Below are 16,921 nucleotides of genomic sequence, written 5' to 3' on the forward strand. Positions count from 1 at the left end.
ATCGTAGCGATTTTAAGGATAAACTACCGTAGCGGTTTTGAGGGGTTTTTAGTAGCGGTTTTTAAAACACCCAACTTGTACTTAGAAGTTTATTTTTCAGAGGTTCTGACAGTTTTTTAAAATGATAAATTTACATATATGCCCATAAAAATACTCCAACTTCAATCAGTACTTTGGAGTTTTGTTTTTTTCAATTACAAAGTAAAGGTTCTTTATTTGCTTTTTATTTATTTGTATTTTATAACTTCAAATGTGATAAAGTCTCCTTATTTTTCTTCGCTATTCTTTGCAACATCTGGAATGATTGAAAAATTGTAACTCCACCTCTTTAAGAAAGCATCTAGAAATGAGATTTTAATAATTTTTTTATGATTGCTTAAAATTATTTTATATTTAATATGGTTGGAGACATAATATGATTAATTTTTTTTTTTTTTTTTTGGGATATAATTGGGATAGTTTTGTAGTAGATAAGGTATTTGTAGAATAAAATTTTAAAACCAACTAAAACACTCCGATTTGGGATGTTTTATAAACCCCTCAAAAATACTTTATACTGGTTCTTGGGAGTTTTTCGGCCAATCAAAACCAGTATATACAAAATCTAGCAAATAATGGTTTTAAAACACCTCAAAATCAGTTTAATTAAAAACTCCTAAAAACCAATGGAAAAAAAAACTCTCAAAATAGAGCCTTACAGAGATAGGTTTTATATGAAACAGTTCCAGGCGAGCTTGTTGATCCAGCATCATTTTTATGATGGGTTTGAATGGTTTCTTGAAAACAAGTAACGAAGGAAGTTTTGGTTGGAGGGAAAGTCTGTTACTTTCGTTTAAACTCTGTGGAACTAGTACCGCAGTCCACTGTATATACAGTGTGCTGTCAACACAGGATAAATTTCATTAGATTTTAAGACATTTTTTGAAAAGAAAATCACGCCGTTAACCTTTTCCCTAGGTGTTCTTTATCAGATTAAATTACCAACACTTGGCAGCTAGGGTTAGTAGATTTATGCCACGTGTCCTTTCTGTTGTTTTAAACGGTGAGAAGACAACAGTACAACACTATAACAAACCGCGCTATTTATATTTTATACAATAAACTTGAAAAAGAAAAAATTGTTAAGTGTATGAATACGCGTGTGCCCCACATTCCTTTGAGCTGCCTTCAACCTCGACGACCCTAAGTAATCAATCATGGCGGCAAGAGTGTCCCAGATTAAACGAGTGATTTCTCTCCTGTCTCCTAATCGGCTTCAAAACTCTTCTTCTTTCTTCAAAGGTGAACGAACCCTCTGCCTCTTTTCCTTATTTGATTTTCTCGCTCGTTCTATATGCATGTGTTCATATATAAAAATGTTAATAAGAAATTGTTTTAATCGCAGTATTGTTGTTCTGTTGTTTGTTTTGAGCTTTTTAAGTGAATATCCGGTTTGGGTTCTTGATGATTTTGATAAATAATATCTATTTTAGCCAATTGAGTGGAAAAATACTCGAACTTTATTCCTTTCTTAGTAGTGAAATTATATCTTTTATCATCTTGTTTGATTTTAAATTTCTTGAAATTAAAGCTATGTTTCTTAGAAATATGTGGAGTTTGAAGCAACAGCTTAGCAAAGTGGACAATGAATTAAATTGTCCTTTAAGCATTTTGATGAGTTCACATTGAGGCAAAATCTGTAATTATTCTGATCAAGTAAGTCTATATCATATTTAGCTTATACAGTTTTGACCTTTGGTCTTCTGTTTTGAGATTTTGTGGACAACTGAAGGATTTTTTTTCAAGTGTTTTTCCGATACATTTGCTCCGACAAGTTTTTTCTTTGGTGTTTGGAGTCACGTGCTATCACGGATCGTTTGACTGATTGCTTCCTCATAGCTTATTTGGGATCATAATTGAAGTAAATATTAAGTGGAAGAGGTCCTTAGGTATCTGCTCAAAGAATTAAATCTAAAACCCTAGAAACTTTGGTAATAATCTGGCTATGTTTGGTGATGTCTCAGAAATGTCCTTTCGGTGGATATTAAGACATGTTGAAATGTCTTTTGCTAATATCTAGTTTTTTGCTTTTAATGCTTATTATTAGAATGCAGGGGAAAACTAGTTGTCATGAATATGAATGAAGTAGGGGTGTTAGTTCAACCATTGTTTTGTATTAGAAAGTAAATCTGTGCATTTTGCTGATTTAGGTAATTTTCGGGTGACTTTCACCCCTTATTTAAAAGACAAGTTAGACACTTTATGAGGATGTTGAGATTAACAAGGTTGATGTAACTGAATGATTTAGAGTGAAGAAGGAGACTTGGGTCCTTCAATTAATTAATGTAGCATACATACTCTTCTCTCTGTCCTTGTTATTGACATTGACTTTCTGAAGTATTAAAAAACTTTCTACTCTTTTCAATATTCTGGCAGAACCCTCTAGGCAGTTGTTTCCTTCAGCAAGTGCACTCTTTAGCAGAAATGAATATCATAGAAGAGGACTTAAAACAATAACAAATCCAACCAGCGTGGCTGATGAGGTTCTGCAAAATCATGAGACTGGCAGTTTAAAGCCCACTGATGACAGTTCTGCTGTGAAGCACACTGCCGTTTCCAACTTGAAGACATCCCCAAGGCATGATCTGGCTATGATCTTTACTTGCAGGGTATGTGAAACAAGATCTGTGAAGACCATTTGTCGTGAATCTTATGAGAAAGGTGTTGTGGTGGCACGCTGTGGTGGCTGTAATAATCTGCACCTGATTGCAGATCGTCTTGGGTGGTTTGGAGAACCAGGAAGCGTTGAGGAATTCCTTGCCGCTCGTGGGGAAGAAGTGAAGAAAGGTTCTTCTGATACATTTAATCTAACACTTGAAGATTTAACTGGAAAGGGAAACTTGAAAGACTAATATATCCAGCTACCTACAACAATATATAGGAAACGCCTTTGTAGTTGAGTTACTTCATTTCTTGTTTCAAATATGTGGTTACCATGATTGCCTCGAATTCTAATAGTAGAATGCTAGGCGTAGCCTTCTTAAAGGTCTGAGTCTAATTTTGAAAGTTAATGTAGCAAGTGTTGATTGACATTCTACTTGAAGTTAAAGTTATTAAGATGGAATCCTTGATTGATCTCAGAAAAATAATGGATTTTGCTGTGCTTTTGGATTGAATGACTGGATCATCTCACTGTCAAAAGAGAACTGGCAAAATAAGATGGTTTGTTTTGCACATCTTACAATTTCCAGATAGAGCATGAAGCAATTTTGTCTCATGTTGTTCAGNCTTATTTGTTTTTATGTGAAATTGTATATCTTGGGAAAAACTATTTAATGAATAAATACAGTTGTAAATAGGAATAAAATTTAGGAGTCCTATTAGGAATTGAAATATGAATCCTATTAGAAATAGAATATTTCATATTCCACTTATAAATATAGGTGTGAGAACCAATTCAAGGTTATGAGAGAATGTGAAAGCACAGAGTATTTACTATTTAATGTATGGGTTATTAAACACTATGTGTAGAGTGTCTTAGAAACTATGATTGTTTTCGTTCTAGGTACTAGGTTAGAAATTAGAATTGTTTTCACTCCATTAATTATCTACTGGATTTATGGTGTTATGTACTCTTATTCTTATATATCATGTTCATAAAATTATAGTGAATTTCTCTCATCTATGGATGTAAGCAGGTTATGTTGAATTACGTAAATATCATGTTTCTTTATGTGATATAATTTTAATCTCATATTATTTATCTCGAATGTATGTATTTCGTTGTGCCAAGTTGTCGAAACCATCGTACATATTATAACATGCGTTGAACAGAAGTTAATCTGTACTTCTGTAGTAACGACATTTATAACTTAGTGATAAAACAGTAAGCAAAACAGAGGAAACTACTCGTCACTTTAAAGTGCTGAAAGGCTAAAGCCGCGATGGTAATTGCCCCAAAGCTGATGTAGTGCTTCCTGATTTGATGGCTCCAGATTTTTCTTGATGATCTGTTGGTAGTTGGTACTTCCCATGGTAAGTAGCAAAAAGCTTTACCAATGTACCGATTATGTTATCAAATTCATTCCTTTGGATCCTTTACATCCTTCAGAGGATCCTCTCTTTCTTCCGAGCATAATACGGANAATAAATTGGTGGGTATGTTATTTAAATTACTAAATTGTCCCCTTTACAAATATTAATATAATATTATTTTTATTATTAATTTTTGAATAATTTCTTTTAACCCCCAATATTTCAGATTTAGTTAAAACACCCCTACTTATATAAAACTTTAATTTATTACGAAATCACCCCTACCTCCTGCCGCCACCGCAGACCACCGTCGGAAGTCTCCGAAAGTCCCCATCAACAACTCACCGTGACTAAGAAGCTTTGATATGGCTGTTTTCGGCCATATTGATGGCCGAAAACGGCCATATCAGGCCAGATTTGGCCGCTAATGGCTAGGGATCTGGCCATTAACGACCAGATCTGGCCTGATATGGTCGTTTTCGGCCATCAATATGGCTGAAAACGGCCATATCGATGACTCCCGGAGCCTCCCACTCAAACTCGTTCTTTTTTAGGGACTCTGGTGAGTTTTCCGAGGTGGTCCGTGGTGGTTGGCCGCTGTAGGCGGTGGTGGCTAGGTGGCAGTGATGGTGGTGGCTGAGTGGCAGTGGTCTGTAAATTGTTTTAAATACAAGGACATTATTGTCCAAAATTTTAGTTAAACAAGGGTAAAATTGAAATAGGATATTAATGTAAATTTATTTTAAAATGAGGGCATTATTGTCCAAAATTTTTATTAATAAGGGATAAAATTGTAACAAAAAAAAATAACCCTGTTAATCTCAGAATACCTAGGAAAATAGAGGTAATCAGATTACCTCCAATATTACCAATAGTAACTATTATTGGTATTTAAAGGTTACCGAAATCTTATATTACTTAACAATCAAACGTGGTAATCAAGTAATATCAGATGACATTATCCCAATAATCTGACATTACCACCAACCAAACGCCCCATAAGAGCAATTTAATATGAAGTACTATGAATGGAGAAGGAATTCTCATATTAGATCTGTTCCTCAATTCAGCATTCGAGGATAGTACTCTCCTGAATCAGTCATGAAATCAAAACTCACCTGCCTTGTATAAACTAATTTTGCATTTACAACAATATAAATAGAAAGAATTTCATTTTTTCCCTTTTTTTTTTTTTCAACTGGAAATTGAAAACCATATTCCTTGTAGAACTCTGTTTCCACCGGTAGAAAAGAGATTTTTTTGGAACCGCTTACAAAAGTAGAACCGGATCTCTGCTCGGCTTCTCTGAAGATTTTACTTGGAGAGCAGGAATCTGAACTTATCTACTTCAAATAATTACGTTCTTTTGGATTTGTACTCCATATAAATTCAGTCCTTGGAATGGTGAAATTGGGCATGGATGCTAGCAACTTGGACACGGTAACGAATCAATATCAGAAGATGCAAGTGAATAATTCCCCCGTCTCACATTTGAAGAAAAAAAGAGCTTGGGGAGACCATTAAAAAGAGGGTCAAGAATTTGGTGGATAAGGCTCTTCTCTACCATGACAACTCACCTCACCTGTAATCAAATTTGGATTCTCATGCCATCATGTCTACGATGATTCTCATATTAACACAGTCACAGTGCTGCACCAAGCTCCAGAGTTTACCCTTACCCTTACATTCTTGCAGTTCTGTGGTGATTCTGAAACGCGATTATAGCACTGAGCATGGCATTGAGACAGGCAACTCACTACATGTTNCCATATCAAATGTAAACTTTTCTTTTTTATATTATAAGTTGGAATAAAATTTTCGCCACATCAAGTTTTATATTATTGTCTTACTGAAATTTCCATGGTGGTGGTTGAAATTCACTATCATTCTATCCTCATAAATTTCATCCTGAATCATCCAGAACTCTTCTATCTCCAACCAGAAAAAAAAATGGAGCCCTCCCATTCTCTCTTCTCCCGCATTCGTCTGGCCACTCCCGCCGACGTCCCCCACATCTACAAACTCCTCCACCAACAGGCCGTCTTCTCACACCTCACTCACGACTTCTTCGCCACCATCTTCAAATACGCCCCCTTCACTTCCGTCACTATCTTCCTCCTCGAAGTCTCCCCGAACCCCTTGACCCCCTCCGACCGTGTCATTCACTTAGACCATCCACTAACCGATACCGAGCACGAAACATTCATCTCTGATAAAGTTAACGATGTTACTGTTGTTGGGTTCGTTTCATTTTCTCCGAATTATTCCTCATTTCTCGCGAAACACGGGTTTTGCATCGAGGATTTGTTCGTGAGAGAGTGTTACAGAAGGAAGGGTTTTGGACGGATGCTGTTGAGTGCAGTTGCGAAACAAGCTGTGAAAATGGGGTATGGGAAAGTTGAGTGGGCTGTGATTGACTGGAATGATGATGCTATTAAGTTTTACGAAGAGATGGGAGCTGAAGTGGTTGATCATAAATGGCGTTTATGCTGGTTGAGCAGTGCAGCTCTTGAGAAGCTTGGTGAGTGAAGCGGATGTTATTTCTTTAATATCAATAAGCGTTTGTTTTTCAGGAGTTTCTTGATTTGTTTGCTGGTCATCGTCATTATATTAAGAATTGTATCGCGTTTCCACTTTTGTAGTTTTTTTACTGTAACGTAGAATTACGGGAAAAATATTATATTATATTTGGTTGTCTGCCCTTTATTTGAGGAACAATCAACGGCTGAGGGTTGCACTTTTCTTTTTCATTTTTCAAACTTTCCCTCTTATATATGGAGCTGATAATCCTACTAAAATAGAAGTAACAGTGTTGGAAGCTTACTAGAACACAATCATTGGCAACAGCATCATTAGGGGTGATCGGTTTTAGGTGCTCTATATTTTTTTAAGGAATTGGAACGAAAATCAATCGATACCTAAGATTTGGAACTAGAACTGGAACCAGTCAGCTCTGGTTCTTGGAAACCTGATATCAGAACCTGAAACATAGGTTTTGGTTCCGGTTCTGAGTATTCGGATTAATTTTAATTACCCCTTACTTCTACAAAAAAGACAAATACACCCCCTAAAAACTTACTAATACACGCTCAACAATTTACAAAAATTACAATTCAATCTCAATTCCTAACTGGGTACTTAGACCTTGATTCCAGTTCTGGTTCTGGTTCTGGTTCTAGCATTATAGGCATTGAAATTGGACCCAAAAATTTCCAATTCTAATTTTCTAAAACTGGAACCGAACCCTAACAGGGTCGGTTCTGGTTCTACTATTTACCCATGCTCACCCCTAAGCATCATATCTATGCAAAAAATGAAACTCGTTGGATCTAGATTTGCTTGCATATATCAGGTATAGAATTGAAGAGAAGATACTGGTTGTTTGACCCAAAAATGATAAGATTCTTATTATCCCATTAATCCCAATAGGTACAAAGATATGGTGGAACCTTGATGGAGATTACAAAAGTAAAGAAACAATATTGGTAGCGTAAAGCCTAAATGTGTTTAAGCTTGCTTGTGTAGTAAAAATTTGACTTGTCTTCTTCAATTGCAATCCCCATGTTATAAGGGTTCTTGATTATGGGTTTTATGACTTGTCCCTTAAGGTAAGGAGTCATGAAGCATAACCTTGATAATGGGGTATCGTATAGATGGTGTTTCTATTTCTCTTTGACTTCCTATTCTTAAAGAATTGGATTGTAACTTGTAAAATATGAGGGTTTGGGCTCTTTTTGACTTTTCCTTTGATCCATCTTATTTTTGTAGGTTGATAAATAGGACTCGTCCTTTCGCTATTGGTCTTTCCTACCTATTTACAAACTGATCAATCGTAAACAGTTATTTTAGGGTTACTAGATAAAATTTATAAGATTGGTTTGTGAATCAATCTTTATCCTAACTTTTGGGCTTCGATACTTATATCCTTACTATGCTTTTTGCTTAGGCTTGCATGACTTTACAATTGTCTCTTGATTTGGCCCTAAACTTATTTATGGAAACGTTAGAATATCTGTCTCCTACTGTTATCAACCTTTGTTCATAAGCTTTTTTGTTTTGATTATAATAAACATGATCAGTTAAACAAATCCAAGGGTTGGTGTTGATTCGATTAAATATATCATAGCATGAAGTTTTAATATTACAGAATGTGACAAATTTAGTTGTTTCTAAGAATTTAGTTGAGTCAATTGGAAGATTGGCATTTGGCATTTGGCAATGTGTCATAAACAAAAGAGATGAGTTCAATCATTATATGTCTGTTCCTTATCTTAATGGCCACATGGTTTTATTACTTTAATACTTTAGAACAGTCCAGAGCTTCCTTCCTTCTTTACTTCTTTTGCTTTCTTTCTTTCTTCAACAATATAATGTCAAAATAATCTCAAGGGTAAAGACTTTTCCTACTCAAGGTTTGCCTTATTGACATTGTCCACCAAATAAGCTTCAAAATATCACCTTTCACCCAAAGTTTATGTTCTATTAAGATAAATATTAATTCACAATCTAATTTTACAAACTTTCTCTCACAACTCTGATATAACAACTCATAATTAAGCAGATGTAACCTATAGTGAGTAAGCGGGATCCATTTGCGAGCCGACACATCGGGATTGTGAGAAAAAGTTTATGAGTGAGAAAGTTGTAAGTGTAGTATTACCCATTTCGTTAATATCCAAAGCTAATTTCGACTGCGAAAATTCTTTCCGTCCTCACCATTTAAACTAGGGGCTAATCCAACCCCTTTGAGGGGAGGCCTAGGCTTACCCTTAGATTTAAAAATAAAAAAAAACAAAAACTTATTAATATATAGACCTACAGAAAATTGTTATTAAAATATATACTCAAGCCCATCCTCAGATTTTTTTTTAAATAAGAACTATTATACGTATATCTAGGTTCATAAAAAATTTGTTATTAATATATATATTCTAAGCCCACGTCATATTAAAAGTTTAAAACTTTTTCCACTATTTTTCTCCACAACTCTACCTGTTTTTTATGATTTTATCCCTAAAATTCTTTACTCTCTCATACATGTTATTTGCTCTTAAAACTTTTGAAGACTGAACTTGTTGAAGCTTTCACTACTCAAGATGCCACAATTAGCTTCATTTTCTGTTTTATCAGTTTTAGGTATGTGTATTGCACATTTCAATTTAGTTAATTTTAGGGTTAAATCATGTTTGTTTTTTTGGAGGTTTTTTATTCTAATTTGAGGGAAAAAAACATGAATCTTGTGAATTTATTTTGTGTTTTATGTCTAAGAATGAACCTGTTTTTCCAAATTAAAATATTAACTATATTTTAAAGGACATTATTTTTCACCTGTCACCCACCACTTTCCTACATTTCAAATGTCATTGTTTAGTTATATAAAATTATTAAAGAAATTCAAGTTACTATCTATGTTTATGTCAAGAAAATTCCATTTTTTGTATTAATTCATATTAAAAGTCAACACAACGTTGACTTGATTTAAGTTGTGGTTGACTTTAGCTTAGGTTAGGCCTAATCAAAATCATAAAAATTTATATTATAATCTTTAGAAGCCAAAAATAAAAAAATAAAAAGGTTTTGCTCAAGGTTTACTCAACATATTTACTCAAAATTTTACTTTTCATAGATTTATTAAAGTAAAAAAATATTGTTTTATTACATTCTTTTCAGGTTCTTGATATTGTTTTTTTTTTAAGGTTTGGTAATTTTTTTAAGTTTTTACTAATTGTTTGACAAACAATGCCGAAATTGCAGAGGCCACCTTGGGCAAAAATCCTGGATCTGCCACTGATTTGAACCTTCGGTCTCTTCTCTATAAAACTTCTGTCACCTCAACACCTGATATTTTGCCGATTGTCGGTCAGAACAAAGCTAAGGTTTTCTGTTCTTAATTAATTTTCAGTTGATTCTGATAGTGAATATTCAATCGGTCACCCGAAATCAACGGCTGAGGGTTGCACTTTTCTTTTTCATTTTTCAAACTTTCCCTCTTATATATGGAGCTGATAATCCTACTAAAATAGAAGTAACAGGGTTGGAAGCTTACTAGAACACAATCATTGGCAACAGCATCATTAGGGGTGATCGGTTTTAGGTGCTCTATATTTTTTTAAGGAATTGGAACGAAAATCAATCGATACCTAAGATTTGGAACTAGAACTGGAACCAGTCAGCTCTGGTTCTTGGAAACCTGATATCAGAACCTGAAACATAGGTTTTGGTTCCGGTTCTGAGTATTCGGATTAATTTTAATTACCCCTTACTTCTACAAAAAAGACAAATACACCCCCTAAAAACTTACTAATACACGCTCAACAATTTACAAAAATTACAATTCAATCTCAATTCCTAACTGGGTACTTAGACCTTGATTCCAGTTCTGGTTCTGGTTCTGGTTCTAGCATTATAGGCATTGAAATTGGACCCAAAAATTTCCAATTCTAATTTTCTAAAACTGGAACCGAACCCTAACAGGGTCGGTTCTGGTTCTACTATTTACCCATGCTCACCCCTAAGCATCATATCTATGCAAAAAATGAAACTCGTTGGATCTAGATTTGCTTGCATATATCAGGTATAGAATTGAAGAGAAGATACTGGTTGTTTGACCCAAAAATGATAAGATTCTTATTATCCCATTAATCCCAATAGGTACAAAGATATGGTGGAACCTTGATGGAGATTACAAAAGTAAAGAAACAATATTGGTAGCGTAAAGCCTAAATGTGTTTAAGCTTGCTTGTGTAGTAAAAATTTGACTTGTCTTCTTCAATTGCAATCCCCATGTTATAAGGGTTCTTGATTATGGGTTTTATGACTTGTCCCTTAAGGTAAGGAGTCATGAAGCATAACCTTGATAATGGGGTATCGTATAGATGGTGTTTCTATTTCTCTTTGACTTCCTATTCTTAAAGAATTGGATTGTAACTTGTAAAATATGAGGGTTTGGGCTCTTTTTGACTTTTCCTTTGATCCATCTTATTTTTGTAGGTTGATAAATAGGACTCGTCCTTTCGCTATTGGTCTTTCCTACCTATTTACAAACTGATCAATCGTAAACAGTTATTTTAGGGTTACTAGATAAAATTTATAAGATTGGTTTGTGAATCAATCTTTATCCTAACTTTTGGGCTTCGATACTTATATCCTTACTATGCTTTTTGCTTAGGCTTGCATGACTTTACAATTGTCTCTTGATTTGGCCCTAAACTTATTTATGGAAACGTTAGAATATCTGTCTCCTACTGTTATCAACCTTTGTTCATAAGCTTTTTTGTTTTGATTATAATAAACATGATCAGTTAAACAAATCCAAGGGTTGGTGTTGATTCGATTAAATATATCATAGCATGAAGTTTTAATATTACAGAATGTGACAAATTTAGTTGTTTCTAAGAATTTAGTTGAGTCAATTGGAAGATTGGCATTTGGCATTTGGCAATGTGTCATAAACAAAAGAGATGAGTTCAATCATTATATGTCTGTTCCTTATCTTAATGGCCACATGGTTTTATTACTTTAATACTTTAGAACAGTCCAGAGCTTCCTTCCTTCTTTACTTCTTTTGCTTTCTTTCTTTCTTCAACAATATAATGTCAAAATAATCTCAAGGGTAAAGACTTTTCCTACTCAAGGTTTGCCTTATTGACATTGTCCACCAAATAAGCTTCAAAATATCACCTTTCACCCAAAGTTTATGTTCTATTAAGATAAATATTAATTCACAATCTAATTTTACAAACTTTCTCTCACAACTCTGATATAACAACTCATAATTAAGCAGATGTAACCTATAGTGAGTAAGCGGGATCCATTTGCGAGCCGACACATCGGGATTGTGAGAAAAAGTTTATGAGTGAGAAAGTTGTAAGTGTAGTATTACCCATTTCGTTAATATCCAAAGCTAATTTCGACTGCGAAAATTCTTTCCGTCCTCACCATTTAAACTAGGGGCTAATCCAACCCCTTTGAGGGGAGGCCTAGGCTTACCCTTAGATTTAAAAATAAAAAAAAACAAAAACTTATTAATATATAGACCTACAGAAAATTGTTATTAAAATATATACTCAAGCCCATCCTCAGATTTTTTTTTAAATAAGAACTATTATACGTATATCTAGGTTCATAAAAAATTTGTTATTAATATATATATTCTAAGCCCACGTCATATTAAAAGTTTAAAACTTTTTCCACTATTTTTCTCCACAACTCTACCTGTTTTTTATGATTTTATCCCTAAAATTCTTTACTCTCTCATACATGTTATTTGCTCTTAAAACTTTTGAAGACTGAACTTGTTGAAGCTTTCACTACTCAAGATGCCACAATTAGCTTCATTTTCTGTTTTATCAGTTTTAGGTATGTGTATTGCACATTTCAATTTAGTTAATTTTAGGGTTAAATCATGTTTGTTTTTTTGGAGGTTTTTTATTCTAATTTGAGGGAAAAAAACATGAATCTTGTGAATTTATTTTGTGTTTTATGTCTAAGAATGAACCTGTTTTTCCAAATTAAAATATTAACTATATTTTAAAGGACATTATTTTTCACCTGTCACCCACCACTTTCCTACATTTCAAATGTCATTGTTTAGTTATATAAAATTATTAAAGAAATTCAAGTTACTATCTATGTTTATGTCAAGAAAATTCCATTTTTTGTATTAATTCATATTAAAAGTCAACACAACGTTGACTTGATTTAAGTTGTGGTTGACTTTAGCTTAGGTTAGGCCTAATCAAAATCATAAAAATTTATATTATAATCTTTAGAAGCCAAAAATAAAAAAATAAAAAGGTTTTGCTCAAGGTTTACTCAACATATTTACTCAAAATTTTACTTTTCATAGATTTATTAAAGTAAAAAAATATTGTTTTATTACATTCTTTTCAGGTTCTTGATATTGTTTTTTTTTTAAGGTTTGGTAATTTTTTTAAGTTTTTACTAATTGTTTGACAAACAATGCCGAAATTGCAGAGGCCACCTTGGGCAAAAATCCTGGATCTGCCACTGATTTGAACCTTCGGTCTCTTCTCTATAAAACTTCTGTCACCTCAACACCTGATATTTTGCCGATTGTCGGTCAGAACAAAGCTAAGGTTTTCTGTTCTTAATTAATTTTCAGTTGATTCTGATAGTGAATATTCAATCGGTCACCACTATTTTATCTACTGACTCTACTTTATAAAACTCCTCTTAACTTTGCTTATAATAACTCATGAACACTGGTTAAGAAAATGAATAATATTTTAAGTATTAACGAAATAATGAAATATAAACTTTTGGTAAAAAAAAAGGTATTTTGAAACCTTTTACATGGGCAAGTATCATAAAGGTAAATCTTCGGTGGGAAAAGTACGTTTACTCCAAAAGTAAAATAATCCTACCTAATCTTTATAATTAAATTTGTAGAAATTCTGAAAACCAAGAACAAAAAAAAGTACCAGCGACAAATGAAAAAGAATAATTAAAAAAATTGAAAAAACAAAAAAACAAAATGGGTCCACAACTTAGTCTAGAACGTTGAAAGTTACGAGAAAAAGTTAAAAAAGAAGTTTGTCCACATTTATGTTTGGCTACTGTAGAATAGTATTTTAAAAAAAAAAAAGGAAAAAAAAAAGAGTAAAGTTGAATGGTAAAATTAATGAAGCAAAGTATAAAATTACCTAAAATTGGACACTCCTGTGCACAATAACACAGACAAACCGATACTCAAAACCTCACTCATTCCTCTAGAAACCGCTTTTCAGCTCTTCATCTTCAACCCAAAAAAATGGCCGCTGCCGCACCACCGCCGCCACCAGCCCCAGCACCGGAGCCCTCCATCGCTTTCCAAGAGTCCTCTCGCCGTGACAACCCTCTCTTCTCCCGCATCCGTCTGGCCACTCCCGCGGACGTGCCGCACATCCACAAACTCATCCACCAAATGGCCGTCTTCGAACGCCTTACTGACCTCTGCTCCGCCACGGAATCCTCTCTCTCCGCCACCCTCTTCAACTCCGCTCCCTTCACCTCCTTCACCATCTTCCTTCTCGAAGTCTCCCCAAAACCCTTCCCCTCCTCCGAACGCGTCATTTACTTAGATCACCCCCTCATCGATCCCCAGCGCGAAACTTTCATCTCCGATAATGTTAACGATGTTACTGTTGCTGGGTTCGTTTTATTTTTTCCGAATTATTCCACGTTTCTCGCGAAACCCGGGTTTTATATTGAGGATTTGTTCGTGAGAGAGTGTTACAGAAGGAAGGGTTTTGGGAGGATGTTGTTGAGTGCCGTCGCGAAACAAGCAGTGAAAATGGGGTATGGGAGAGTTGAGTGGGTTGTGCTTGATTGGAATGTTAATGCTATTAAGTTTTACGAAGAGATGGGGGCTAAAGTTCATGATGAATGGCGGATTTGTCGGTTGACCGGTCCGGCTCTTGAAAAGTATGGTGATGATGCTATTTAGAGTGTTTTGTTAATGTTTATGAGAGATCGTCTTCTTTTGACAATGATAAGGTTGTTACTGAAGTTGATGTTATTGAATATTATCATCTAAGTATTTGTTTCCCGGACTTTAAGTTTGTTGTTTCATTCACCATTATACGTTTGTTTTCTGATTGAGATGTGTTGTTTCATTTCTGCTTAGTTTATAATAAGAAAAGTATAAAAAGAGAAAAGGGTCATTGTCATTGTGTTCCCATGAGGCCAATTAAAATAGATTATGTTTAGATCATGATATTCCAGTGTTTTAGAATTCTTTTAGATCATGGTACTCCAGTGTTTTAGAATTCTATTTGGTTATCCATTTTACTTCAGATGAGGACTTTTCAGGTAGGTTTATGGGAAAAGTATAAAATGATTTTAACCATTTGTAGGTTTATCCTAATGAAAAGTTCTATTTGGTGCTTTTCCATTTGTTTATGGAAGAATTAATTTTTGCGGAATTTCTTTTGTGCTTATTTCCCTCATATATATTGGGATGATAATGCTATTATTCCTCTTGCTCTTTCGAATATTCTGCCAAGTAAAGTACTAGACATGGGGAAAAACGATGTACATGTTAATGTCAATAGTAATGTGGTCGGGAGGAGATGGGAAGGAAGCTGGTGTGGAAAAGAAAAGGTTAAATAGTTTAAATGCTTGACAAAAATGTTGTAACCAATCTAAGTTATTTTGGCAAAATGACTGGCTTAGTGATAGATTTTGGGGTTCAAGTTTTTGGTGGAGAAGTTATAGGTTGCTCAATATCTCTTGTTTATTAGCATTAAAATTTTAGGATTGTTTGTTACACCTGCTGAGCTTCTGAACATGTTGATGTTAAATTTTAATAGTTTGTAGACTAAAGGAGTGTGTTCACTTTATATTTAGGGTCATCATCTTCATCTGGAAAGCTTTACCATCTCTGTAAATATCATTTATCTTTCAACTCCATCATTTTTAATGCCCACAAACACCGTTTTACCTGCATCAACTTCACCATTTTCTATTATTGAGGTTTTTTTTACCTGATTGTTCTGTTTTGTAAAATATCTGCTCAAGAGTTTTCCTCTATACAGATTTGTTATAATGGATCATGCTCTGCATTTATATTTATTTTTTAAATATGAATTCTATCAAATCATTGTTACATCAGATAGTTTCAGGTTTATCATTTAGTTGAGCTTGCATGCTAGTTTTAATTCTGAATCCTTCCAACTCCCACGTTGAGACTCGGGCTGAACTCATAATTTCTTCACTGTGGAAGAAACGAGTTTGAACATTGATTTTTCAGGCGTCTGGATTTCGAGTGCAGGGGTGGTCAGACTCAGTTATTAACTTAAAGAAAATTGTTCCATTAAGTAGATATTCAGGGAAGTGCTTCTTATTGCTTTATTTTGTGCAGTAATTCCTTTTGTGAGCAGATTTAATGGTTGAAATTGGGCTGGTAACAACCTGGCCAGCAGGTAACAAACCCCCAAAAATTAAATCCAGAAGAAAGATTGGAAAAAGTATTATTAAGCAAAAGAAATGGATGCCCATCATCTGTCTTGACAATTTAATGGGTATACAGAAGATTTATTACTCTTGGTCTTAGATTAGACTCTTTAGTCAAAATTCAAGTATCTTTGCTTGCAGGATACGGAGTTGTTGAAAGTGGAAATGCAGTGGCTGAAAGGTCATTGTTGTATTTCTATGGAAATATTTCAAGTCAGAAATAAGGCATTTTAATTTCAAAGTAGTTTGTCTAGCACTAGCAACCCCATTAACCATTAAAGAGTGGTTCTTTTAAGGGTTCTTTTATACTTTAGACATCTATTTACTGATTCTTTCAAAACACGTGCCAATCCCAATCATTTATTTTTTTCTTCAAAATTTGACAACTCCTTTCAGAAAATGTTGATACCAACCAACAAAAACATACCCACATTTAATCGAAGTTTTTATATTATATTGTTGGAATAAAATTTTCAACAAATCAAGTTTTATATTATTTTCTTGAAAAAGAAATCCTTGTCGATGGAGGGAAGTTGATAGCTTGTCACCTAACTCACTGTCAGTCTCTCATTATAAAATTCTTCATGACCTGTATGCATTCTTCTTTATAATTATCAGCGGTTGTATTGTACCCACTTCATAATTTGAACTAGTCAAGGTCATTTATTCTTAATTAAATTTTTTTAGTATTTTAAATAATAAAATATGTAGTTCATTTTATGTAAATAATGAATTATATACAAAAAGATGCTTGGATTAGATGTTAGCCATTGAATCGTTTGATATAACAAGAAAAATTCTTTTGAAGAATGGGAGTTGATAGACATTTACTAAATTTGACTTTTTAACATTAACATCATCATCTGTTTGAATTTAAAGGGGTTAAGAGCTTCCCTGGTTTAGAATTCAGAAATGAATAGAAAATGGCTGCTCGAAGTTTATCCTTTTAATC

General features: G+C 34.0%; 3 protein-coding genes across 3 annotated transcripts; all 3 read left to right on the top strand.

Moving 5' to 3' along the window:
- Positions 1-1,117: 1,117 nt before the first annotated feature.
- LOC116115341 (DNL-type zinc finger protein-like) lies at positions 1,118-3,176 on the top strand. Its single transcript, XM_031401500.1, has 2 exons — positions 1,118-1,281; positions 2,416-3,176. The coding sequence occupies exons 1-2, from the start codon at positions 1,197-1,199 to the stop codon at positions 2,889-2,891; spliced, it is 561 nt and encodes a 186-aa protein (XP_031257360.1). The 5' UTR covers positions 1,118-1,196; the 3' UTR covers positions 2,892-3,176.
- Positions 3,177-5,961: 2,785 nt separating this feature from the next.
- LOC116115368 (L-ornithine N5-acetyltransferase NATA1-like) lies at positions 5,962-6,635 on the top strand. Its single transcript, XM_031401528.1, has one exon. The coding sequence runs from the start codon at positions 5,965-5,967 to the stop codon at positions 6,541-6,543; it is 579 nt and encodes a 192-aa protein (XP_031257388.1). The 5' UTR covers positions 5,962-5,964; the 3' UTR covers positions 6,544-6,635.
- Positions 6,636-13,708: 7,073 nt separating this feature from the next.
- On the top strand, positions 13,709-14,586 carry LOC116115343 (probable acetyltransferase NATA1-like). Its single transcript, XM_031401502.1, has one exon. It carries the CDS (start codon positions 13,787-13,789, stop codon positions 14,459-14,461), a length of 675 nt encoding a protein of 224 aa, XP_031257362.1. The 5' UTR covers positions 13,709-13,786; the 3' UTR covers positions 14,462-14,586.
- Positions 14,587-16,921: the final 2,335 nt, after the last annotated feature.

The sequence above is a fragment of the Pistacia vera genome, unplaced genomic scaffold, assembly GCF_008641045.1.
Source record: "Pistacia vera cultivar Batoury unplaced genomic scaffold, PisVer_v2 Contig737, whole genome shotgun sequence".
Classification (NCBI taxonomy): Eukaryota; Viridiplantae; Streptophyta; class Magnoliopsida; order Sapindales; family Anacardiaceae; genus Pistacia; species Pistacia vera.